This window comes from Chroicocephalus ridibundus, chromosome 1, assembly GCF_963924245.1.
Source record: "Chroicocephalus ridibundus chromosome 1, bChrRid1.1, whole genome shotgun sequence".
NCBI classification, from domain to species: Eukaryota; Metazoa; Chordata; class Aves; order Charadriiformes; family Laridae; genus Chroicocephalus; species Chroicocephalus ridibundus.
Window position 1 is genome coordinate 111,655,606 of NC_086284.1, and position 25,700 is coordinate 111,681,305.

The window sequence follows — 25,700 nt, forward strand, 5'->3', positions numbered from 1 at the left end:
GTTGTGTAGACCAACACCAGATCAAAAACCCCCAAATTCTGCCAGTCACACCAGGCTCAGAGACAGGTATTGATGTGCTGGCTCTTCCTCTCTCTCCCCTCATAATTTCCTGCAACTGAAAGGACAACCTTACCAGTCGTCCCAAGACCCCGAAGTCTCCATTTACTTTCCAACAGAGTTTAACAGAGGGATTTAAAGATTCAAGGATCTGAATGCATTCTTGATAGAATTCCACTGAAACAGGGCTAGGATGAATTTGGTTCCTATTTTTGGTTGTTTCTTTTTCATGTATTTAGAGGTTTGGTGTTTGAGAAAAGACAGCCAAAAACTACAGATAGAAAATGCATTCCCTTAAAACTTAAAAAAGGAGGAGCATAAAGAAGGTAGTTGATTTTTATGCAATAGAAACAGTATGATTAAAACAGTGAAATGAGATTCAGGAGCTTTGGATTTGATTTCTGACTTTCTAACAGAGGTCTTTAAAATCTTGGTCAATTCATAATCAATCTCATTCTTCTCCAGTCATATACATACTATTAGAACCTGAGAATTCAAATATATTGTGTTGATAAATTTAATGTTTTGAGATACTGTGAGGCAATATTTGTGAGCCACTCAGCTACTAAAGCAATAGTGAACATGAGAAACAGTCCTGTATGAATTAATGTTTTTATAAAACAAACCATAAAAGGAATACATGTCAACGTTAGCATGGAGTAAGTCATCAGATGCCCAGATGACTTCAAAACATCCACTTCCTGTTCTCTAATGCTTGTGACCTTCCTTTGATATGCAGGTTCCCATGCATAAAGTTTGAGGATCTAGACAATCAAACAAACATATTTTAATAAAAAAAAGAAGCAGTGACCATGTTTCAGAAAATAAGCTACAAATGTAATTTTCAAATATTTAGCAATGCCAAGCTACAAAAATTTGAATATTTTACAACTGAAAGCAAGACCTGAGATAACTCAAAATTAGCTTGTTTTTTATGGAAGATATACTCCAGTCACCCTTAATTCTTCAGATTTCAACTTTCTCTTATGTATCATAAATGATGAGCTGGTTTATTTCAAAATAGGACAAATAAGAAAAATGTGACAACTTTAAAAAGTGCTTTTCTTTTATGCTAAAATTTCACTCTGCTAAAGGTTTTTAGACATCTATTAACAGATTTTACATTCTCAGTGAAAATGTGGTAGTAAAATTAATGGATCATGGATAGTAAGTTTTTCAAATCAAATTAAACCAGTAAGTATTTTCCAAAAACCCTTATGTCAAACATTATATTAAAATATTTTCTCTTTAAGCTTTTATCATTATCAGCTGAAATATTACTCACAAAACCTTAGTTTTTAAAATAAATTTCTATCTTTACAACCTAACAAAAAGAAAACCCAAACCCCTTATTAGCCGTGTCATTACCTTTATTCCATGTAACATTTCACTTAGTAGCTTGACTCGTTGATCTGAATACGTCATTTGGCTTTTCTGGTTAAAAGACAGCAATGTTTTCATTTTTGAATGAGCAAAAAAGTTTGGAAAGTAAAATATGCAGTGTACTGTAGATAATAAATACATTTTACGCTATTTTTACCTTGATGAAAAACACACTAGCATTGCAGTTATACCATTTTCAGATATATATGTAGTAAAAAAAAATCATTAGATAGGATAAAGGATTAAATAGAATAAAATAACATTTTTCCCCTAAAATATCTTAAAGAGTGTATTTCAATTTTTGTCCTTTGTATTTTTCTTCACATTGAATTAAAATTGTAACAGGCTTCCAGTTTCCACAGTGTTCAGGAACGATAATATGATTTTAATCTTCAAAATCCCTAAGCAGGTTAATAGAGACAGTAAAAATATAGGATAACACTACATACACACATTTACAAACACATACATAACACTATATCACGGAATCACGGATGGATATGGATACAAAACACTGTATACATATATATGTATATATACAGGAGAAAGTTAGGAAGAAAGTTTCCTATGTTCAATGTTTCCTATGATCAATACATTCTTATTGAAAGAACCAAGCAAAGAAACACAGAAATTCTTCTCACTCCTATGCTATACTCAGCCTCTTCTGCCTCTCACATTTTTAAAATACTATTTAACGCCTCTTTAATGTTTTGAGTCTTATTCAAATACAACAACAAGTTGCCAACTTTTAGAAAGAATTATTTTGTTGTCCTTTGTATTTCTTCTCTATCTGTCATATCACAGTAGGGATCTAAGTGCATATGTAGCTGCTGCACCTCACCTGCAAGAGAGGTGAAAGGGGTTTTGGGTTTTTTTCGATCACCCTAAAGTGTCACAGCCTTACAAAAGAATCAGTGGAGACCCAGAGTCTTCACTGTACGTTGCACCATCAAAGGCAGAGTAAGACAGAGACAAATGATTGCCTTGATAGCAATGCAAAACTCAGGGTTGTAGTTTGTTGTTTTCTTTTCACTGGACCTCACAGAAATTGTCATAGTAACAGGCAAGACAGTACCAAGAGAACTGTAGCATCAGAGAAGCAGAAAAGAAGGCAGAACACATGCAGTACCTCTATGGGAATTCCCATAATCTCTGGAGAACGTGCTGTATTTGAGTAGAGCAGCTTAGCCTCAATAATTAAAGTGGAAGAGGGCCATAATCCTACAAAATCCCTTATTTAATAGAATTAACTCATGCAATATGAAAAAAACATAGCTGTTTCCTAAATTGAGTCATACAGTAATTTTTACTAATCAAAAGTATTGTTTCAGTATAATGAAAATTTAGGTATCCAACCTAAATACGAGTTTAGCCAGCAAACATATGTCTTTCTTACTGCAGTTATGTTTTCCCCCTCAACAAAACCAGCTGTGGCTTAGCATTGTTTCTTTGTTTTGGGTTTAATTAAGATGTACCAAGAGTATTCCTATACACGCATAATTTATCCCCCCCCCTTTATTCTTATATTATGACAACTTAACCTCTCCTTATTATGATTCTTTAAATATCTCACCTTCAGTCTTTTTACTTTGGCTGCAATTAGCGCGTTTATAGGTATAACCAGAAGCAGCACCGCAACACCTGCTAGAACTGAGGGCCCAAGTTCTTTCCAGAGAAAGACAACTGCCATGATGATCTGAAAAGGTGCTGACCACAACAGGTTGATGTTCACAGTTAGCTCCATGAGTTGCTGAGCATCTGCTGACATCAGGTTAACAATTTCCCCGGTTGTATAGTTTCGGCGTGAGGAATTTGCTAAAGTTAAGGCCTGCAACCAGAAAATACAGAGGTCACACACACACACACACACACACCTGCTTGCTCTCTCTCCCTGTTAGTACCTCACATTTTTCCACTGTGTTACCTGTATCTCCCACATGTAACAAGAGGTGCTGCAGCAGCTCGCTCCAGCATCCATCCCACGTGCAAAGCACAACCTGACCCAGCATTCACTAATCAACTCTACTCAGAAAGGGGAAGAAGCTGTATCTCTACCCTGTAGTTGTGGAAACTTGCCAGAAGACATGCCCACCCCACCTGGAGCCTCTATTTGCCTGTTTCATGATCTGGTGTACTGACACACCTTGACAGGTGACTTGAGAGAATGAAGTCCTTTATTTAACTGTTTTGCAATTTACAAGTAAAATTTTGTGTATGGTTCAGAAAATACTTGAGAGGTCTATGTCAAAAGACTGGTTTGACTCTCTTGAGAAAAGAGACTATATTTTAAATTATCAAAGAAGTAATTTATTTCGGATTTGCATTATTTTTTGCCTTCCTTACCTTGTGCTTAAGAGTTAAATACTGCAGTAAAAATACCAAGGTGCCATGTTCATAAAGTAAACTAAAAATGCAGCACTGAGAAACCAGCTTCATCTCATATGCTACATATTAACAGTATAGCAAACACCTTTATTTTTTGCAGGTCAGACAGCTACTTTTACTTCTACATTATTAGCACCTGCATTTCTTGTAGCTAACAATGCTGCCACCTCAGCATATTTTACGAAAGGCCGGGTAAGTCATAAACAGATTTCCACAGCAGTTAGCTATCTTTTAAACATCTGGAAAACAACAAACCTACGAGGTATTCAACTGAACAGAAAATCAATTTCACTAAAATCAGGAGTGAAATTTCAACTTCCAAAGGCAACAAGGTGGCAAACTTCTGCTTCTCATATTCACTACTATTATATAGTAAAAACAGTGATCACATATATCCTTCTTTTTCCCAGACATCCGACCTAAAAAGGCTTTCCCGATTCATACAGTAAATTTGGGAAATTAACCCATACTCAAAATAGGAAGAGTTCATTTTCCACATATATCTCCAATATTATGTCTGTACCAGTGGCTGGCAAAAGTATGTAATTTCAGGATTATAGTCTTATAATAGAAATGCTGCTGAAATTCCAAATTATTATAAATAAACAATCATCAAAATATAAAGCCAATGTGTTAGCCTGTCACCAGTGTATAAAGTTCTGGGTTTGATCATGCTGATAAGCATACTGTCTTTTAACAATGTTTATAGTTGTTTTTGTTTTGAAAGAAATGTAGAATACATGATTACCTTTTTGTATATCAGGCCAACAACTGCAGTCTTGATTTTGACTGCAGTAAGCATGTTGTTACGCTGGTATAACTGATGGAGAAGAGTTTGTGAGAGAACTACAAAAAACAGGGCAACAGCATAGCCATATCCACTCCCGTATGAACTAGGATTATTTTCACTGACCATTATCATTGCTCTGAAAAGGAGGAAAAACACATTTTAAATCCTGTGCATTAGGTTAACAACTGACAATAAGAAGTTCAATAAACTGACATACTGGCAACTTGTGTAAGTCCATTTTGGATCCAGCTATGGTGGAAGGCCATAAATACGATGTTAAAAAAGGCAGGTCTTACCTGTGTTTTCCAATTTGTTAGCTTAGAAAAAATTCTCGAATCCTATTCTAGACATGAATGTGCTATTGCTTACTTCACTGACAATGGAGTACAAATAAAAAATGGCATAAAATAAAAAAGAAAAAATTAGATATTTGAACTTAAAAAGGTTGTAACTACCAACCATGACAATGAGAGAGGAAAAAAAAAAGTCTAGTGGAAAATTCTTATTTTTGTGTTAATAAAAGGTTATCTTAAATAACCAGCAACTGTGATGTCTTCAAACAGATTTTATGGTTAACAATTTTGTTCAGGATTACACTGATTAAGAGTATGGTTTGGAGGTTAACAATAACTCTGTTAGTTTACTCTTTTCTTTATAAATACACAGGTATTTGATAAATTCTTAACACCTCTATGGTAAGCAAGATGTCTAAAACCCACTTCCATCAACCTCATGGTACCAAAAACATGATAACAATAGTGTCATTGCAGTTTTGCATTTTGCAGGGAAGTTAAATATCTTGGTACTCGCATTTTTCCTAACATTTGATTTTGTATATAAATATGTTAAATCCTTAAATACAATAGTGCGGAATTGAACTTCTGCTGATTTTGTCTCAGTCGTTAGACTAAGAAATTACTGATTTCTCTGAGCGTTCCTTCATTAAATCATTTTTAGATAATCAGGGGGCGGGGAGGGGAGCAGTGAATAAAATCTTTACACATCTAAGCTGTTGTTTAGTTTGGTTTTGATATTGGTAACCCTTTAGCTTTATAACTACTGTTACTCTCTGAACATAATGTGAAACACATTAAAAACTTACTTCATTATTTGTGGACTCATGAAAGCCAGAATGTCAGCTGTAACTTTCAGAAATGCAACTTTTATCAATACAAATTTAAATGTTTGCCATAATGGCAAAATCAAAGATGGTTTATGGAAACTTGTTTTCTTAAATAGCACTCTTTTGATGTAAGAAGCCTGCAAGATTACAAAAATATGTACAGAATTAAGAGAAAAAAAATATCTTTTAACTTCACACACATTTACAAATATAAAATATGCAAAATTAGAGTATCCCTCTAAAGCCACGACTGTACTTATGATCTGAAAAAGTGCATTTTCTACAGTTAGAAGAAAAGCTTTGAGGAAAGAAATGAAGTCTGGCTTTATTTAGCCTGGCTAGCAGTCTTTCAGGAACAGATAAGTATCATTTCTCAGGTTGCCCCAATTATCCACAAATATAATTAGAAAATAATTTAATCCTTAAAGGATTATCACAGGTCAAAAAAACTGTATCAGAAAAACAGAGATAAGCTTCAACATAAATGCATTATCATTTATAGCAGGCTTACAGCAACTTTATATTTAAGGTTGAACAACCCTTCTATTCTTCCAGAATATTTTCAGTTGTCAAGTAACTATTTTTTTCAGCTTGGATTTAGCTCAAGCAATTGCAAATATTTTTACAAAGTCTCAAAAAAAGTTAGCCTTTCTTAATTACCACAGTGATGAAGGACAGGATATTTTTTACAGAATAATTACGGATTTTTTTTACTTGAATAACAAAACCAATATCTGAATTAAAAATTATACTTATTGAAAAATACTTTTGAATGCTTTGGTAGAAAGGGTTTTGGTGTGTATACCATCAGTGAAAGAAAGGGCAAATCTACAAATAGATAAGAAAAATACTGAAGAGATGCAGTAGGTCAGACTCTGCAGGAGCCCTCTTCTCAGTAAGTTATTAAAAAAACAAAAGCTACACTCTTACTGGACTTATAGAGGGCTCTCTTCTAACTTCCTAGCACTACAGAGCTCCTAGTGCACTTCAACTACAAAAAAAAAAAAAAAAAACTGTGACTGAAAGCATCAAGGGTTCACATGAAAATCACACAGGATAACTCAAGCAAAAAACCCAAAATATCTGTAAAACTCAATATTGTTAAACTTAAAGAAAACTGAAGCCTATGTTGTGTGTTCTGTAAGCCAGAGCGTCTACTGATAAGCAAGCTGATAATAGACTTTTCTACCTATCTGAAAAATAGATGCAAAGATAAAACCCCAGAAAACAGACAAGTTCAGAGAGGAATTAGTCAGACAGTTTTAACAAAGATGGTAACTAATCACCAAAATAAAAGTCATGGTAGATTCCATATCACTTGAAGTATTAAGATGTAACTGGATAACTTTCTAAGAGGTAAGTTTGAACTTAAACAATGTAGAAAAATCCTGTAGCCACACTAGAGATCACCAATCACAACACTGAATGGCCTTTGTGATCAACAAAATGCAGGCTGTTCAACAAACAACAAGATCTTAAAAATCATCTCCACCTTCTAGAGTCCTCAAATTTAGAAAAATATATTGCTTATTGTCAGAATTATAACTACCGTTAATCCTGTGGTAGATTTCTGGATTTCTTTCCTCCATTGCTTTTCAAATTTAGGACACACACTGTACGGTGAATCGCTTTCATTCAGCTCAAAAAGGTCATCCCTCTCCAATGGCTTCTTGTAGCCTATAGATATTAGTCTGAAAGCAAGCGATGAATTTAGATAGCATGAAATACAGCAGAAAAAAAAAGCAGAACTTTGATATCATTTGATATCATTGATGATATCATTTAGTGTATATAAATGAACTCTATAATCAAAATAATGTATGTAATCCTATAAAGGGTACAGACTAAACAGTGGAACATACTTACAGTCACCTTAAATACACTGAAATTCACCTGAAGTAAAAAGAGCCCAAGCAGATTGTCACATCTGAACAGCAAATTATGCGGAACCTTTGTACCTCAGAACCGTTTTATATTTTTTATTGCATATTTCTTTATAGGAAAATATACTATTTCATTTAAAAAAAAAAGAAGGGTGTAGCATCATTACCCACTTATTCTTGAGATCTGGAATGAAATACCTTTTCTATCACAGGACTGCATTATGTTGTGACTTATCTTTAACACAGGTAACAACCTTAAACTACTGGGTTTCTGCACAACTACAACAGAAGTTTCCTTACAATAGATCTTCAGCTGTTAGGATTTTGTTTTAACAGTGCTTTTACCCACTTAAGCGTCAACAAAACCTAAAATTGGTCTTAAAATGGAAAAATAGGGCTGATGAATACAGTGAACCTACAGGAACTTTGAAAGAACAACAGAGGATTTGGAATTTTTGATGACTGTATCAGGTTTAGGGCAACTCAAAGCAAATCATGCTATACCACTTCTGAGGTGGGGATTAACGTTGACAATGTTGTCTAACTTAAAGTATGTCAGCGCTGGGCTTGAGGCTAATGTGTGTGCCATTATGCTTATCACACGACAGAAAATAAGACTCAGAAACACTTTTTTGTAGGTTGTAAAATTCTGATTGTGGGTGGACCTCACTATCCCCAAGGGCCACCCAAACATCTACGGAAGCTGCAACATTAATCCAAAGTGAATTTGCCTTAGGCTTGATAAGTGAAGGCAAAAATAACACAGCTTCTCTCTAAGAGAGACAGCTTTTGAGACCGGTGAGGAAAGCAGACCAATTGGTACTTGAGTGGGAACTGTTGTTTAAGAATTCTGCATAACTCATCTCAGTGCTAAAACTCACTGCTGCCAGAGGATAAATAGATTTACCAAATGCCCTTCACACTGTAATCTCCAGACTGCCTGAATTCTAAAGAAACATAATATAGCATTATGGGTTTATTATATAACAATTAATTCGAGACTTCCTCATTTAGATTGCAAGCACTTAAGGCAAGTATATATTAGCCATGATTTATTGTGTTTGCTTGTGACTGGAAAGAGGGAATATAGCTAATGTCAGAACATTAGTTTAATCGCATCCAGGTAGTTATTTCATAACTAAACAAGTTCTCACTGAGTAGAACTGAAATCCATTTTTTCCCCCCTCTTCTTTTGTTAAACATTATTGAATTGGTTAAAAAATACAAAGGACAGCCTAGCTTGAACGTTTGGGTGAGCACTGTGACATAACGAACAAATAAATGTCATATAGAAGCGCTGCACTTAGTATACTTCAAAACTTTCTTGAAAAACTGCAAATTTGTATTTATTGTATAGAATGTAAGGACTGGTAAAAACCGCAGCTACTCTAAAACTGATTGTGAACTCCTAACTTCAACAGGGCCAGAGTTTAACCAAATACTCTGAATCCTTGAAACAATCTGATTATTTTGTCTCAGTTTATTAATAGCAAATACTGTTTTCATTTTTTCCTTAAAATTAATAATATTGAATAAAGCAAGAAACAGTTACAATACTCTTAAAATGTTTTTCTCACTTTTAGATTTTTGAGGTGTATATGTATGACTCAAATGATTTTTAAAGAAGAAAAAAAATGTTAAAAATGAGTAACAGTCACAAGACATAACACATGAAATTGTTTGAAATAACATCCAAAATATTAAGTGACAGGAACCTGCATGACTTGAGATAGTTGAGCTTTCAGTTCCTATTTTTGAGTGGAAAATTTCCTCAGAGGCTGAGAGACTTTATTGGTGTTTATGAGCAGGTGATCTACAGTAATAACACACAGTCTGCCGTAGAAGATGGACAAAAACAAGCATGAAATTGGCTACTTGGAAAATACCTTAAATGTACTGTTGAATATTTATTCCTGGAGATCTAGCAAATTGTTCTATCACTACATGGAGTCTAAAGGAAATCTTATTTTAATTTTTGTCTATTGCCAAACTTTACACAGACAATAAATAAAAAAGGATAGCCTAATTTGGTCTATTATATCCCATTGTGTAAAAATATTGTCTATTGTGACAAGAACATTGTGTTTAGTTATTAAAATATTAATGTTTTAAATAATGCCACTAGATAATGCATAAAATGACTGTTACTATGTATAAAAAAAAATTTGAATGTAATCTCTAAAAGTTGTAAACTTTGATTTTTGTACAAACAGCTAACAGCAATCAGGCTCAGGGCCAAGCTAGAATGATGGCATGGAAAGTAAGCGTGTGCTCAGTAATTCTGTGAGCATCAATGAACATTAACAAGCAGTTTATTAAATTCTCACCTGCTAAACCAGGAATATGTCACTTTACTGAAGAAAAAAACATTTTCTTCAGGGCTGCATTTCTGTTTAAAAAAGACAAAAGGAAAAAGTATCAATGTTACTTGAAAGACTGAAGAAAGAGTTGGGTTTGGTTTTTTTTCTTTTACTAAACATGTAGTTTTTAGGAGCTATTTAATTCTGACCTATAATAAGGTCTATACTAACACTTCTTTATCTGTTACCTTCTCCTATACACTCTACCACAAGATATGAAGAATGAAAAAGATGTACAGTGTTGTGACTTACTAGAACAACTTAACTTGCTGTAAGATGATATTAGCCACCACCTCAGCTTGATTTTACACTGTTTACACATACCTATGAGTATGATCACACCAACAGTAAAGCATGGGAGTTGGACTCGATGATACTTTTGTGTCCCTTCCAACTTGAGATATTCTATGATTCTATGTCCAATACAAGCGAACCTTCCTTAAATCTTTGACAGTGAAAATCCTGTGGTTTTTTTCCCTGCATTTGAAAACCTAGCCATTGGAAGTTATTAACTGCTAATACCTAAAGAACAGCAAACTCCTTTCAGACTGTAAGAGACGAAGTACTACGAACATGTACTGTTCACATAAATGATAAGCATATGAGACTTGTGCACAATGCCAAGTCATTGGAGATAAACGTAACAGACGCAAATATGAACTTTCCCATACTTCTTAAGGAATGTGTATCCACACCCAAGAGTGACTTCAGCACACCTAGGGAGTAAATTCTGTCCCTTAGTAATTACGGTGTTAAAATAGTTTTTTTTACCAAACATGCAGTTACAGTTCTTTTCGGTAGGTGGTGTAAAAACCCCACCGATCAAAAACGTATGCTGCGGGTGCTCTGAGATCCTGCATATTTTCCACAACAGTTTTTCTTGTACTTTCAGTGAAAAGCCAAATTATTAGATGATAATCCAAGAAACAAACACGCAACAAGTAGGTGCGTAACAAACTTCTGTAATGAGTACATCTGCCTGTGCATCTGCTTGCCTTTCACTATCAGATGTAAACGTTTGCCACGGTCAATTACGATTTCTGAATTTTACCTACAAACAGCATCGTTTGTTTGAACTATGGCTTTTTAACTACTGAAGAACACTGTAGAAGTCTTGGGCACGAACATTCCCCACTCAAATCCGTGGCACAGCTCCTATTTCCTTAAGAATGACAAGAAATATCGAACGAAACCCCGGCCTAAAGATTCCTCCCTCCTCAGAAATGCGAAGGATACACCCCGCGACAGTATCAGTAGCCATCAGCTGCATTTCTTTTTGAGGTAGAACCCAGCACGAATCCTACATGAAATCCCACCAGGTTTAAAGCAGCCACCTGTGGCTGCCCCGGGAGGGAGCCGGTGGCTACCAGCGGGGCCCCTCGGTAGCCACCGGCTCCCTCCCGGGGCAGCCGTCACGCCCTGGCAGGGGGTCACCCTGCCCTCAGCCCCGTCCATAACGCCTCCTCCCCGCTCACCATCTCACCTTCTTGCCGGTGGGACTCGGGCGCTGGCAGAAGCCACCCTGCTTCCCTCCTGAGGCGGCCATGGCTGCCGAGAGCCCCCCCGGGCAGGCGTTGGAAGCGGCCGTCCGGAGGAGCGGGGAGGGCGGCGCTGCCTCAGCCTTCCCGCCAGCCTGGCTCCAGCAGGGCCCATCAGGTGCCTCAGCATTGCCGTGAAATGGGACTTTGTGCCCCAAAAAGGCCACCGGCAGCCCATCGTTCTGGTCTCCTCGGTGTCGTGTAATGCCAGGCCAGATGTGTCTTTTACCAGTGGGCAGGAGAGGGAACGGCCCGTGGTGGTGTCCCTAAATAAGGGCTCTTCACCTGGTGTGTAAAAAAAAAAAAAAGCAATCAGCACACTGACTCAAGATATTTGTCTTTATTTCAGTTCTGCCGAATTGGGTGCCGGGAGTTTAACAGCAGCAGCACACCACACGTTTCTGACAGTCCAGTATTTGTAGTGATAAGATGCAGGTGATTGGTGAGCTATATAGTTCCTTTACTATCCCGCATCATACTTACGCATTCAAGTTAATGTTTTAAATGTTTTGGGAGATCCCTTTAATTAGCGTGCTTATTATTTACAAAAGGCTGTGTGTTTTAATATTATAAGCTCCTAAGGCTTCTCTAGGACACAGTCTTATCTGGACTCCATTCCAAAGACTATACGTCTTGTCACCCTTTACTTAGACCAGGAGTGTACTCCCTCTGTGGGCCCTGTTCGCCTTCAGTAAGCTTTCGATATGGTAATCCTTCAACAATTCAATTTCTTTGATCTAAGTTCCAGTTAATTGTTTCTACATCTAGTCCAGCTGGATGTGCAAGGACACAATTAAGTTCACTTGTGCAAAAGTCCATGTGCAAAAGGCCAAATTAAATATTAATTTCAGGGGTTCAGCTAAAGTTCAATCAAATTTCTATTACAATTTTAACCATATTCTTTTGACATCAGTGGCGTGCGTGCATTGTATCTTGTGACTAAAAATAGGAAAAAAATTATTTTTTTTTTTTACTAGCTCTTAGCTGGATATCTGCTACCAGAAGTTCATTAGTGCATCAGAAAATTACAAACGACAACAGTACTTTTGTCTTAGAGTTGGGCCCACAGCATGAGCCACCTCGTGACACCCACTGTGCCTCCCACCTAGAGCAGGGCACTGCAGTGCCGCGGCTGCTGAATAAATCCAACTTAAAACTTTTGGATAAAATACCGAAAGCATGTGCTCGCTGTCGACTGAACTGCTCGCTCCACCTGGGACGGGCAGGTGAAAGGCCAGCTTGTCTCTGGAACCAGGCTGCTGCAGCACTGGGAACTCCATCAGAACCCACACCAGATAAGCAAGTTTTGACCTTTTTTACTGCTCAATACTTTCTGGTTTTGCTTTTTGGAAGCTTCGTACAGCTTGCTCACTAGCATTTAAATGTAAAGACAGGTAGGAGGGAAGCTAGAATAGTAATTTCCATTGCTGTGTTTTTTTCCTGGACATAAAGTTTTTCCAAAAGTTAGTAAAAATCTGGATCTTGATCTTACTCTATAATTAATACAGCACCTCCCCTTTGACTCTTGTTGACCTGGCACATTGCCAACTTAAATGAGAACGCATCACTCACTGTGACCCTGATTTGTCCAAAGTTTGGGAGATTGTAACGGAAATCACTATGCACTGCATTCCATATCATAAAATACAGAGAAACAAGTCTAAACGCAAGACCAATGTGACAGCAGAGAAAGCAAAATTTTGTGGCCAGATAGAGCGTGGGAACTGAAAGACCAGGAAAAAATAAGAATAATTTAGAATCAGAACTAGCATAGAAAACATTCATTCATATTCATACAGAATTTTAAAAAGTGGCTAAAACAGATAGGGGGTTGAATAAATACTTGGTCGAGAGCAAACTCAAGTGTTTTTTTTTTTTGTTTCCAGTATTTTATTTCTTAAACATGGTGACAATGTAATTAAAACAACAACAGGGCCCTGACTAAAGTGATATCTTAAGTTAACAGATGTAAACATGAAATTTATTTATGGCTAAAGTAATTTTAGCACATTCCCACATGCCCAGCTTTTCTTCTTTTAACACACTGATGAGTTTTAAGTAAGCGGATATTGAGAGGTATTAAAATCTGTACTTCCTTCAGGAAAAAAAAAGACTAGGAAGAGGGTAAGAAAAAATATTTCTGTAGAAGAATTGTATTGATATTTTATCAGCAATATGCAATATGATCCTCCTTGACATTCCTTTTGTAGAGTATAATTGCATAGAACAGATTATCTTATCTATCCACTGGGGAAGTCTGGCAAGGACACATAGACATGACTAAGCTTCTCTTTCTGTAGGCTAACTCTGGTTTAGGCATCCATCTGTTTTCTCTTTTGTCTGGTGACCGTCACTTCTAACTTAAGTTAGTGTTAACATATTCTTCCTCGACTCGATTATATTTAAATTTCTGTAACATACGGAACAGGTTGAAGGAAATCCACTGTATTTTATTTGTTAACTTTTTCCATTAGTGCGGCAGCTTTTGTGATCAGTGACTTACTGGTATAACGTCAGCACTCTCTTCCAACAGAAGTTAGATTACATTCACATAGCTTAGTCCTAAAGGTACTGGTGAGGGAAAAAAAAAAAAACAAACCAAAAGTATAAAGGGTCAAGTGTTTTCGTGGAAGGGTAGAGGAAAAAAGTGAAAGGGATTAGGCAGACTAAACAAGTTTCTGAAAACATTAGGCATAAATCTTATTTAAGGCACAGGCTTTTGTTATGTAAATTCTTTATAGAGAAGGTTGAATTCAGTCGCCAATGACATTTCAAGGGTGCCATACTGTGGCGTTATAGGGATGTCTCTTCGGCTCAAGAAGTAACCCCTTTGGGAAGTTAAAAGCAGTGTCTTGACAAAGTGTTTTTATTAGCTGTAATTTATCTTATCAGACAAAAGAGAAATCATTGCAAGCTAAATGTTCTTCCATTTCTGAAACTTATTTGGGTTTGTAAAACACACCACCTTTAAACCAGTAAACTTGGATATTCTTTCTCAATACCAGCATAAGGATGAAAAGTATTCCTTTCAAGCAACCCAACGTTATAACCAAGGAAACTGATTTTAACAAAACCAAAATCCTGTTTTATTGTCAGGTTCAACTTGAAGCCTACACCTAGTCTGAACAGAAGGCTTAACTTTAAACAATATTAAATAGCAGAAAACTGAGTGTTTTGCTTTCTCATATAACAGGATCTTAAGAGTGTTTTACCTGTACTGCATCATACCTCCATATCTGTCTATAGGTTGTTGGTGGCAGTTGTGAAAGACAGTAAATAGGTCATTTGACTTCTTCGATTCATCACAGTATGAGATAGTTTATTCTTCCTCTGCTAAACAAGGGAAAAACTTTTCTTCTTAAGAGGTAGTACTAACTCCACTGACTCATGCTGTTGTGCTGTCAATCAGATGAGATACTCATTGATTTTTTCATCCATTTGTTACAATGAACATTTAGATTCTCAAATAAGCAAATAAAACACTAGAGAGTAACTTTATATAAAGATGCATATATATGCATGTAGTTCTAGTCAATACATGCTGCAGCCATAAAGTATATACATTCAATTGAGTATTGACACATATGTAAGTCTTGTAGTTAGTGCAAATGCTCATATTTTACCTCATATTTACTACTGGAAAACAAAACCAGTTCCAATAACCATACAAGGTGATTCTAACCAAAAATAACAACAGAGCTAAGTCAGAAAAAAAAGTTATAGGCATTGATACTTCAGTGACGAGCACATCTCTGATGTTTCACTTAGAATTTCTAGCCCACTCACTTTCTTCAATGGCTCCAGAAAATTCTTACACCATTCACAAAACTACATTCCACATGTGATGGAATGCTTAATGAGTGGCTGAAATTATGCATTTTCATAAAGTTTCTATATCAGTGAAATAGTAGCCTTCCATGATTCGGGGGGGGGGGAGGGAAGGGGGGAGGGGGTGCGACGAACTAATTTTTTTTCTTTATTAACAAAACTTTATCTTCTTAAACTTTTCCTATACCTTAAATAGTACTTTCCTCTTTAAATAGGTTGAGATTAAATAAAGTATCAGTATACTTTATGCATAACATATTTCAAAAATAACATGAATCTTGAACATTCCTTTTTTAATAAAGTGCAAAGATGAAAGAATGAATTTCTCTCAAATAAAAATAGCAAATATAATAATAATAAAATATTAATCTAGTTACACAGTATTAATGTGTCTTTTTCTTGGCTTTGCACTTCTTGTATTTTTGGTCACGCTCTCTTTGCCTCATTTTGTCATCCTCAATACTAGTGTCACTGTCACAACTTTGCTGTTCCCTCTTTCTTTTAGAGGTCCTTTCATCCACCTGGTGCTCTTCAGAGTCACTTGAATGTGGCAGGGCCAATCCAAAAGAACTCTGTGCAGACTTAAAATTTGCAGCTTGATTCTGATAGGGAGAAAAGGAAAAATTTGAAGGCAGTGGCGGAGTCATCTGATAGTAAGGAAATTGTTGACCCATTGGACTCTCTACTGTGTACTGCTGTGCTAAAAAATGGTTCATCTAGAGAAATAGAAACTTGAGTTGTTAACACTGTAAAGAGGAAGTTCTGAAGAGTTTAATTTTGCATGCATTACAACTTCTACAATGAAAATACTGATAAATTATAAAACAACGTAACATAGAACATTTGAGAATAAAGCTTATATATTTTATTATATCAACTAGTATAGTTGGAAAAAGTAGACAATCTTTCATGGCAAAGTTAGAACAGAGACATAATCTGATGTAAGATTAAACTGCCAGTTAGTCTTTGTGTGAGGTAATCAAACATGGCATTCCGTTCATTTCTTCTATGTATTTTATAAACATTTGTAACTGTAATGCCTATCATTAACGTAAAGACATGCATATCTGCTTTTTTTAACCTCTTAAGTAATTTTAAGTTAACGCAGAACTAGGCATTCCAACAAGGCATAGTGAATCCATAGATCAAAGCACTTGGAACAATGCAGTAAGTGCCCAGTTTATTGCTACAGTCCCTAAAGTATCCCAAAAGTCCCTCATACAAAACATACAGTCCAAATACAGAAATAGAATCACAAAGGTCAGAAAAGAGCAGCTTTCTACTGACTGGCAGTAACCAGAAAAATAATGGGGAGCATGTTTGAGTATGTTATATGTGTAGACTGACTTCAAGTGAGTAACCTGCTTGGGTCAGCCAAGTAAAGGTGAGGCAGAAGTGTGATGGCCTACACGCAACTAGATCACTTTCTGCTGGAGCTGCAACAAAGAATCAGTGGAGACATACTGTAATTATCACCCCTTCTAGCAAGCAGAAAATGGGATGAAGCTGGTTGTGTGTGCTGGTCTGCTGAGTGTGATCTCTTGGTGTTTATGTACTGCATTGTTACTGAGGTGTGGGTTCATCAGCGAGCACAGTGTGGGAGATGGTACACTCCCAAGCCTTCCAACCACAATGGAGGAGATGGGAACGTTTGTCCAAGCACCAGCTCCTCTGAGGTCACAGCCTGGGAAGAAGGGAGGCAGGCCACCACCACATCTGTGCAACAGGGAACAGACCCTCTCTATATTCCTGTTCAGATTGCCAGTAGCAAGAGTAATCTAGCCAGACTTCACCCTTTCTACAGTTATAAAGGGCTGGCCATTCCCCAGTCAGACTGGGTGGCAGCAGTACTGTCCACAGTTGGTACCTCACATTAAATGCTGGGTTTCTTCAGTCCTACTGATGAGTCCATACTCATCAGATTCAGAAGATCCATGATATGTTTGGTGACTAGGGTTTGGCCCACAGGTCGCCATCTGAAGAGACCAGTTCCCTTGCCTTGGGGAGTATATCAGACAAAAGAGATTAGGACAAGAATGGCCCTGTGCATCAGACTCTGTTAGAGGGGAAGCGGAATACGGGTTCTCACTGTCTACTGCTGTGAAATAAATCATGAAAGTTAGAACTGCAGGGGCATGAAAAGTTTTAGGCCAGAAACCCTCAAACTGTTGCTGCCCTAACTTGGGCAGTGGCGATTTGTTGGGGGTGTTTTAGGTTTGGTTTTAGGACATTGCAAATTTCTGCTGAGCATTTCTACATTGAGTAGAAAAGCTAAGAAGTTCCCTGACTAAATTAGCTGTACAGAAAGAAGCTATTGCTTGCAGGGTTGTAACTTCACTAGGTCAGCTTGTATCACCAAGGGGATTTGATCTGGAACACAGTACAGGAAAAAGCTCAATCTGCACAGACATTTCTGGCCTCCCTAAGCTTTAAGACATTCTGCAGTAAAAAAACAGTTCGGTTTGGTAGACCGCTGTTATTATAGTACCCTTAAGTACTAAAATAAACAGATTTAATACAAAGTTAGCAGCCTAAAGCACATTTTGAGACATTAAATAAGCACTGTTTGCAGAAATACAGAACACCTTCAACTTCATAAAAAAGCTCCCGTATTTTTAACTTTAACACAAACTCACCATCTTTTGAAAGCCTGAGTATTCATGAAGTAAACTATTGTTCATTGGAAAAGGAGTAACAGGACATGGAGGATTTCCATAAGGCTCTTGATACCTATGAAAAACAAGCAAGTGTACAAAGACTAGATGTCCACCAATTACTGCTTACCAGAGTGCTGAGACTTAACTCTTGGGCTACAGTGAGTATACCCAAGAGGAGAATTGAGAAATTAAAAACTGGACTTTCATGAAAAAAACTGATAAAACAAGCCAAATACATTCAAAGGCTCAATTAATGAGTAATGATCACGTGTACTTAAGTACAGAGGCAAAGGAGTTCTGGATTTCACCATGGGAGTTTAGCTTCCACAGAGAGTTCTGCCACATTTGTAAATAAAAATGTAGAAACATTGAAAAATACTGAATCTGGGGCGTTCAGACTTACATTATAACAGGCTTATACCTGTGCATTCATACATGCAGATATAAATTCAGTGGGGTTTAAAAAGATTACTTCCATTGTCAGATTTTTTCCCCCCTAACAACTGCAAACATTACTAGTACAAACACCATATTTCAATATTTTCTCATGGTCCTGTACCTTGCAGAAACAAATAAAAAAATGGAAAATTCAAGCTAACTGAACCTTTGGCATGCTAAACAACAAAACGTTAAAATTAACTGATGCCCTCTGCAAGTCATCAGTAAGGATGTAATTAAAGCATGCAACAGCTGTTTTAATAAAAAGCCTAGAGATTGCTCTACCACGTCAACTAATTTTCTTAATAAGATTTTTTTTAAATTAATCATACAGTTCATTCACAGGTGATCTTTGTTACCTATATGAAGGTGAATATAAGTCAATACAGTTCTCAAAACCATGTGTAGGGCTGTTGAGTTCTGATGAGTAAGAACTCCCTGTAAATAAGACAAAAGCATAATGACTATTCAGTTACGACTACTCAATTAACAAGTTAAAAATACAGAAAGTGTTCTGTGTCATCTGTAGTGTGCTAGTATATCTAAGCTAGTATATAAAGTTAAGGTGCCATTTTATGGCAGATAATCTATAGCATCATTTTACTGCTTGAAAACGTTCATGTATCATTTACTCACTTAAGGAAGCATAAATCAGGGCTGTTGAAGTAAGCAAGAACAGAATAATCCCCATTCAGCTACAGACACAGGAGATGTTTCTGATTTTAGGAACCTCAGCCCTTCTACTTAAACCCAGCAACTGCTCTGTACAGCCTTTGAAGGACGGACTGGCACAGCGCAGAGTGGGAACACGAGTCCTTAATGTTGGGGTTGCAAATGCCGCCTAATCATTAGCTTTCTAGGTTTATTTTCATAAATATAAAATGAAGAATGTGATGTTTATTTGACTATATTCTTCAAACTACAATCCCTTCCACTTAAAAGCAAAGCTCTGGTAAGTCTGTGGCTTTAGTATGAAAACTATCAAAGAGCTTGACAGTTTGTTGCAATTACTGAATCAACTTTTCCTGCCAGACTGCAAGTTAAAGTCACACCCCAATTCATAAATGTAATCCAGCGTGAAAACCTGTGCTGCTATGTTTTCCATACAGTACGGTCTGAGCTGGCTTGCAAGTTATGCTGTCCTGAACCAACCTATTGTATTCTCTTAGTAAACAAAAAATACAAAGACTGAATCCTTCCCAAAAGCCAGAGTATAATTTATTCAACTATAAATCGTTGACTTTGTAAAAGACTGTGGGATTCAAAAATAGTAATTTAAAAAAAAAATTACAAAGGATTAATCATTGAGACTAATAAACATACCAAACCGATACTGCACTTTAATTGGTCTTCCATACAAACGGATTCCATTCAGCAAAGCTATTGCATAAGGCACTGATTCTTTGTGCTTAAAGCAGACAAATCCAAAAGACTTAGGTCTTCCCTCTTTGTCCTTACAAATCGTCACTTTGGTTAATGGTCCAGCCTGAAAGAAATTTATATTATTTTCTCACAGAAATTAAGAGACTGACTCTTCATTCTGTTTTGAATATGTATTTCATAATGATGTATATTTTGCCATAGTCAGAAATTGTGGGAGTTTCTCAGTGTAAGAATCTCTACTTAATTTTGAAAATGTGTGCCCACATTCCCCAAGCTCAAATTTTGAGCCTTCTACAAACAAAAATCAGCTCCACAAATGTTAGAAAGGAACCAAGCATCACTCCATGGGTGATGTTTAGTCTTTAAAAATCAGATTTTTTGATTATTTTTAAAATATACTAACAGCTGCTGCAAGGGGGAAGACTGATTTACTGACTCCGTAGCAAAAGTTATCTTATGCGTGTACAGCTGCTAGTACAATTATAACTAAGCACATTGATAGTATCAGCTATGTAAAAGTGACCTACTCCATTAATATGCTTCTACTTTACTCTTGCTTAAATTCATAAAATGGGTAGCATCGACACTGTGGGAAAGCAAACCTGAATAAAGAGTAGTGCTTCTGGAACCAACACAAAACAGTTTTCTGTATTGCCTAAACCTCATCACAACTGCACGGCAAGAAATCAAGAGACACTATCATCTCATCTGAGATAACATACTGTTTCTGCACCTCCCTAACCCAGAGCCCCCCAATAAAACAAAACCCCAAACTACTCCCTGTGGCTGAAATGTCTTTATTGAAAAGTTTAATCTCTGCCTATAAGTACCATTTTAATCCTTGCATAGTACTTCTAGAACCAAATTAAAGCAGTGATGTTTCATAAATACTGGCTTCATTTTTAAATAAATTGTCATTTTTATAATAAATAGCAAAGATGATGAATCTTCTCAACACAAGACTGAATCAGTATATTAGTCACGAAATTAACAGTTTCTCATAAAAACAAACTCTGCATCTACAGAGCTGATTTAGCAGAGGGAAAAGAAACGGCCAACAGCAATCTCCTGCCACAGCTCAGGAGTGTTAAAGATGCAACGACTTAACTTTAGGAGGATATAATACCCAGATGAGCAATGAAGTGAATATAAGTTAAAAAAAAAAATCCATCAGTAAAAAAAAAAAATCACTGAATGTCCAAATTACTGTAGTAGACGGAGAATTCATTGTTCTGAAGCAAAAAACAGCGCTCATCAGTAGAACTGGCTTCTACTACTACTAGTGATACAGTATGTACTTTTCAGTCAAAGTCACTCACAAGCCATCTATAGCTTCAGGCAAACACAAGTTTACTTATACCAGCTTTACAGCAATTAAACTGCATAAACAGTTAAACATTCAAAATGAACACACATCATATGCTCAGACGAAGAAAATAAGCCAACGAAAGTAATTTACTTTATTATTCTGCGTTTTCAATGATTACTGTCAAGCAACAAATCTGCAATGTCTGCTGTGCGCATTTAGAGTGATGATGTGGAGCCATCTCCCTTATTATACCCTCCATGTCGTCAGACTGAAGATATTAAGGTTGTCATCTGTGATAATAATGTCTGACCGCTGTATGCTTTTGCCAGCTGTGTATAAACTACTCCTCACATAAATAAGACGCTTTTGCTGAAAAATGAAACACCCCCATCCCTGGTGAAAGTAGGCAAGTCATATAGACAAAACCAAAGGATTAAAAATAATGTACTATTTTTTACTACTGGTGCACAGGGTGATCAGGCTGTAGAGCAATAAATATTACCTAGGTTGTCCTGTGCAGGGAATCTTCAAAACGGTGATCTCATCTGTCCAAACATCTTGAAGTTTGATGAGTTTTTTTGTTTGTTTTTTTGTTGTTGTTTGGATGGTTTGTTTTTAAAGAAGGTATTTCAGGAAGATTCTGAACATGTTTATTTTTGCTTGAATTGGCTCCTTAAGACATTTTTGTTGTTGTTCTGCACTACACTGCAGCTTTAAAAAAAATTACATATATCCAGTCTTCTGATTATTATTTATTATTTGCCTAACAAAGAGGATCTGGTTCTTCAAGAACTAGAAGCGAGAAACTCAAGTCGTTTGCAGGTCAGTCTTTTAAATACGTAGTCTTCCTGTTCATAAATAAAAATATTAATAGTTTAGAAGTAATAATAGATACTTGCTCATAATTTGATGGGGGAAAAGCTACAGGTCAGGACTGCATCTTCAGGACCATGCCACAGCAGGAATATTGAACTGTATATTTTCCAAGAAAGTACAATACTGCAATGAGAAGCATATGCTGTTGCAGCAAAAGATAGAGAAACCTGAGTCAGAACAAGATGAAGACAAGAAAAAAAGATAAGTAGATGTTATTGGGATGACCTAAAGACCCAGATAAAAGTCATCAGTTGGATGACTGCTGCAGATTATGCACAAGAGTCATGCATAATGAGAGCATCTGCTTATTTTTATCACTTTTGTACCAGAATTTGTATGGTATTACTCACGTTCTCTGGTGAAACAAGCTTTCTTACCCTAACGTTTATAACAGACTACTGTCTAGTATTGGAAACAGTTAGAATTCTGCACAGAAAATAAGGAAGAATAAAAAAAAAGAAGAAACAACAGTTTCTTGGCTAATTTTAGGGAAAAGTTAAAAACTGAAAGTTAGAAGAGATGGGAATAGCTAAAAACCCAAAGGGCTTTCAATGCAAACAGGGCAGCATGCTGAGGTCTTGCCTAGTTAACAAGACAAATACCAGATTAATCAGCAGAATAGAACTGGTGAGTAGAAATAGTTCTGATTAGCAATGAAACAGCAAGAGAACAGACCATTCTGCCCACCTCTTATTTTGCAAACACACCAGAAGGAAGCAAGGTTCATTCTGAGACTGGGGGCAATTAGTAGACCAGAAGAAGCAAGTTTATCACCAAGCTGTTGCCTGAACTGTCCAGAGCCTGGGGCCTTTTAGCTTGACAGAGGGTGACTGGATCACACCAGGAGGAAGAACACAAAACAAAACAACCACAAGCACAAAACAAAACACACCACAAACAAATTCAGAAAAAGTGCATCATCAGCAACTATTGTCAATCCACCTTGAAATGTGACGCTTGTATTAGTGATATAACGCTCCCTCCTCTCCATATCTTTCCCCCCTCCTTTCCTTATTAATTACTTTCAGGTTAACAAGCCTGGCTTAGCCCGAGATGCTGCCAACGTGGGATCAAAACTGAAGCCAAGTCAGCGTCTTAACATCTTCAGTCTTTGCCATTTGCTTTCCTCCTTGGCATAATTGATTTCCAAAGGTTTGAAACAGGTCCAGCTACTTAGTACGTTCCCACCACCTCCCTGAAAATCCCAGCGACAGAATTTTTAATATCTTCTCAAGCGTTAAAACATTTTGATAGAAAGGTCATTTACAGGTGGAAATCCAGAGTCCCACCTGCGGATCATTCCTATTGCCTCCCACACTCCATTAGCAGTTTTAATCTTGCTCAAGGCATTTTCAGGTTTTGATCGATAATTTGATCAAGAAAACTCAGTGCAAAGATTTATTGCTCATAATATATATAAAAAAAAAGTGTAAGAGAGATTTTTTTTTTTTCCCCCTTGGGGATTTTTAAAACATCTTTAAAACACTTAACCTCCTCACTAAGGCGGGGCCCATCTGTGGCCCCCACACCTGCACAGCCGAGAGGAGACAAAGCCGAGGAAAGGGAGACGGCCGGGACCGGGACCATCCGCAGCACACCGGGGCTCACGGAGCGGCAGTGTCCAACGGGGGAAGGCGAGAAGGACTTCTGCCCCCGCCCGGTGCCTTGCGGGCGGCAGCCCCAGCCGCCGCCCCCCGCTGCCGGCAGGCACCGGCCCCTCACGACCGGCGGCTCCGCGCTTCGCGGCCGCTCGCAGCCCTTCGCTCCTGCGGCGGTGGCTGCCGTGGCCGCGCCCCAGCCGCAGCCCGAGGCCTCGCCTCGGCCCTGCCCGGCTCCCGGGGACAGCGCGGCACTCGCGCCCGCCTGGGGCCCGCCGAGGCCTCCGCCCCGCGGCCCCGTCCCGCCCCCGGAGGCCCGTCCTCCACCTGCAGGAAGAGCTCGTAGAGGATCTCCTCCCGCACGCGGCTCTCCAGGTTCCCCACGAACAGCGTCCGGTCCGCCTCCTCGGACCGCCCCGGACAGGACATGGCGGCACTGCCGCCGCGGGGTCCCGCCGAGAGAAGGGGGCGGGAGAAGCACCCCCCGCTGCCGTAAAGCGCCGCGCGTTGCTAGAGGGCGGGCCCGGTGTCCTAGCAACGCGGGAGCGCCGCCGGGCGGGCTGCCGGCTGAGGGGAAGAGCGTCGTGCGGGCGGGGTCTGAGGGAACAGGCGCTGCGGCGGGGCCGGCCCTGTGTTGAATATAGCTTGTGAGGGACGCTACGTGCGCGGAGTGTTGGTGCCAGGCGGGGCAGGCGCTCGCGGGCGCCGTTACTCTGTGGGGAACGTCAACGTTTTGAGATGCTTCTTTCGTTATGTTTTTTTTTTCTTTTCTGGGAATTTTTCATTCTCGCCTGTGTGAAGGTGCAAGCATGCAGTGATGAGCCAGAAAAAGATGGCCTAACCGTACAGGAACAGCTCTGGCAAGCTGCCTTCTGCCCTTGCCCGCCTGGCCTTGAACACTTCCAGGGATGGGCCATCCACAACTTCTCTGGGCAACCTGTTCCAGTGCCTCACCACCCTCACAGTAAAGAATTTCTTCCTGATACCCAATCTAAATCTCTGCTCTTTCAGTTTGAAACCTTTACCCTTTGTCCTATCATTACACTCCTTGATCAAGAGTCCCTCCCCATCTCTCCTGTAGGCCCCCTTCAGGTACTGGAAGGCTGCTATAAGGTCTCCTCTGAGCCTTCTCTTCTCCAGGCTGAACAACCCCAACTCCTTCAGCCTGTCCTCATAGCAGAGGTGCTCCAGCCCTCTCATCATCTTCATGGCCCTCCTCTGGACCCGCTCCAACAGGTCCATGTCCTCATGCTGAGGACTCCACAGCTGGATGCAGTACTCCAGGTGGGGTCTCACCAAAGCAGAAAAAAAACCTTTAAAGCCCTCAAGTGTTTTAGTCATCGGCATGACGAAGCATCGTGATAGTAATAAAATACACATATAAGGTGTCGGGTGTTGTACATATCTCAAGATTTAAAAACAACTGGAATATGATTGCTGTCTTTAAAGCTGAAGTGATACCTGCCTTATAACCCGTTGTTGCATAGTTGCTACAAACAGGTTTCAAGCACATCACACATTTAACATTCAGTATATGTTTCAAAAGAGTTATTTTACAAAGGAGTATATTTTCAGAAGTCGTCCTAATGACAGCAATGTGAAAAATATTATTGAAGTTTTTTTTTTTTCCCCCAAGCATAGGTAGTGTGCTTTGCCTCAGTGCCCATTATTTTCTAGTGGTGGCTTAGTTACTGTCATGTCAAGTCTATTTAGAAAGGGATTATCAATTTACAGGAATTACAAGCCTCAATGTAGAATACGTAATGAGTCCTAAATTTCTTCCAACTAGTCAGGGTTTTTCCCTTTATAATCTTTAGACAGCTTTTTTTTTTTTTTCATAGTTAAACACGCTGCATTGCAAAAGCCATGTTGTGATTTCGTGTTCCCTGAAAGGGAGCAGCACTCTTAAATCAGTGGTTGGAGAGGAATTTTTCTGGAGAAGTGGCTTGATTCATATGAAAAATGAGAATTGTTATGAGAATGGGATTTACCAAGATTACGAAACCCTTGGGGGTAGAGAGAAGATTAGAAGGGGAAATACATTTACATATAACCACAGATCACAATATCAAGGCTTGCGTAAGAATTTGAT

At 38.2% G+C, this 25,700-nt stretch overlaps 2 protein-coding genes across 4 annotated transcripts in view; both read right to left on the reverse strand.

The window, feature by feature from the left end:
- LOC134521293 (multidrug resistance-associated protein 1-like) overlaps nt 1-15,447 on the reverse strand; it is a 37,867-nt gene extending 22,420 nt beyond the window's left edge. For all 3 annotated transcript variants that reach the window (XM_063347525.1, XM_063347536.1, XM_063347520.1), the window contains exons 1-9: nt 14,748-15,447; nt 11,465-11,804; nt 9,949-10,010; nt 7,288-7,429; nt 5,718-5,875; nt 4,574-4,751; nt 3,014-3,268; nt 1,426-1,491; nt 684-821 (exon numbers count right to left, since the gene is read on the reverse strand). In XM_063347525.1, the coding sequence (XP_063203595.1) occupies nt 684-821; nt 1,426-1,491; nt 3,014-3,268; nt 4,574-4,751; nt 5,718-5,875; nt 7,288-7,429; nt 9,949-10,010; nt 11,465-11,527 (1,062 nt within the window). In that variant the 5' untranslated portion in view covers nt 11,528-11,804; nt 14,748-15,447. The remainder of the gene's footprint in view (nt 1-683; nt 822-1,425; nt 1,492-3,013; nt 3,269-4,573; nt 4,752-5,717; nt 5,876-7,287; nt 7,430-9,948; nt 10,011-11,464; nt 11,805-14,747) is intronic.
- RBM11 (RNA binding motif protein 11) lies at nt 14,889-24,088 on the reverse strand. Its single transcript, XM_063347552.1, has 6 exons — nt 23,936-24,088; nt 19,766-19,928; nt 18,802-18,880; nt 17,984-18,077; nt 15,725-16,063; nt 14,889-14,917 (listed from the first exon to the last, which is right to left on the reverse strand). The coding sequence occupies exons 1-5, from the start codon at nt 24,035-24,037 to the stop codon at nt 15,731-15,733; spliced, it is 771 nt and encodes a 256-aa protein (XP_063203622.1). The 5' UTR covers nt 24,038-24,088; the 3' UTR covers nt 14,889-14,917; nt 15,725-15,730.
- Nucleotides 24,089-25,700: the final 1,612 nt, after the last annotated feature.

What these genes read in the sequence shown, in the direction of transcription:
- RBM11 (XM_063347552.1), bottom strand. Translation starts at nt 24,037, where the DNA reads ATGTCCTGTCCGGGGCGGTCCGAGGAGGCGGACCGGACGCTGTTCGTG. An exon ending in TTATATTCACCTTCATATAG is followed by an intron (nt 18,078 to 18,801) that starts GTAACAAAGATC and finishes TGTTTTTCATAG; the next exon opens with GTATCAAGAGCCTTATGGAA. An exon ending in ACTCAGGCTTTCAAAAGATG is followed by an intron (nt 16,064 to 17,983) that starts GTGAGTTTGTGT and finishes CTATTTCTCTAG; the next exon opens with ATGAACCATTTTTTAGCACA.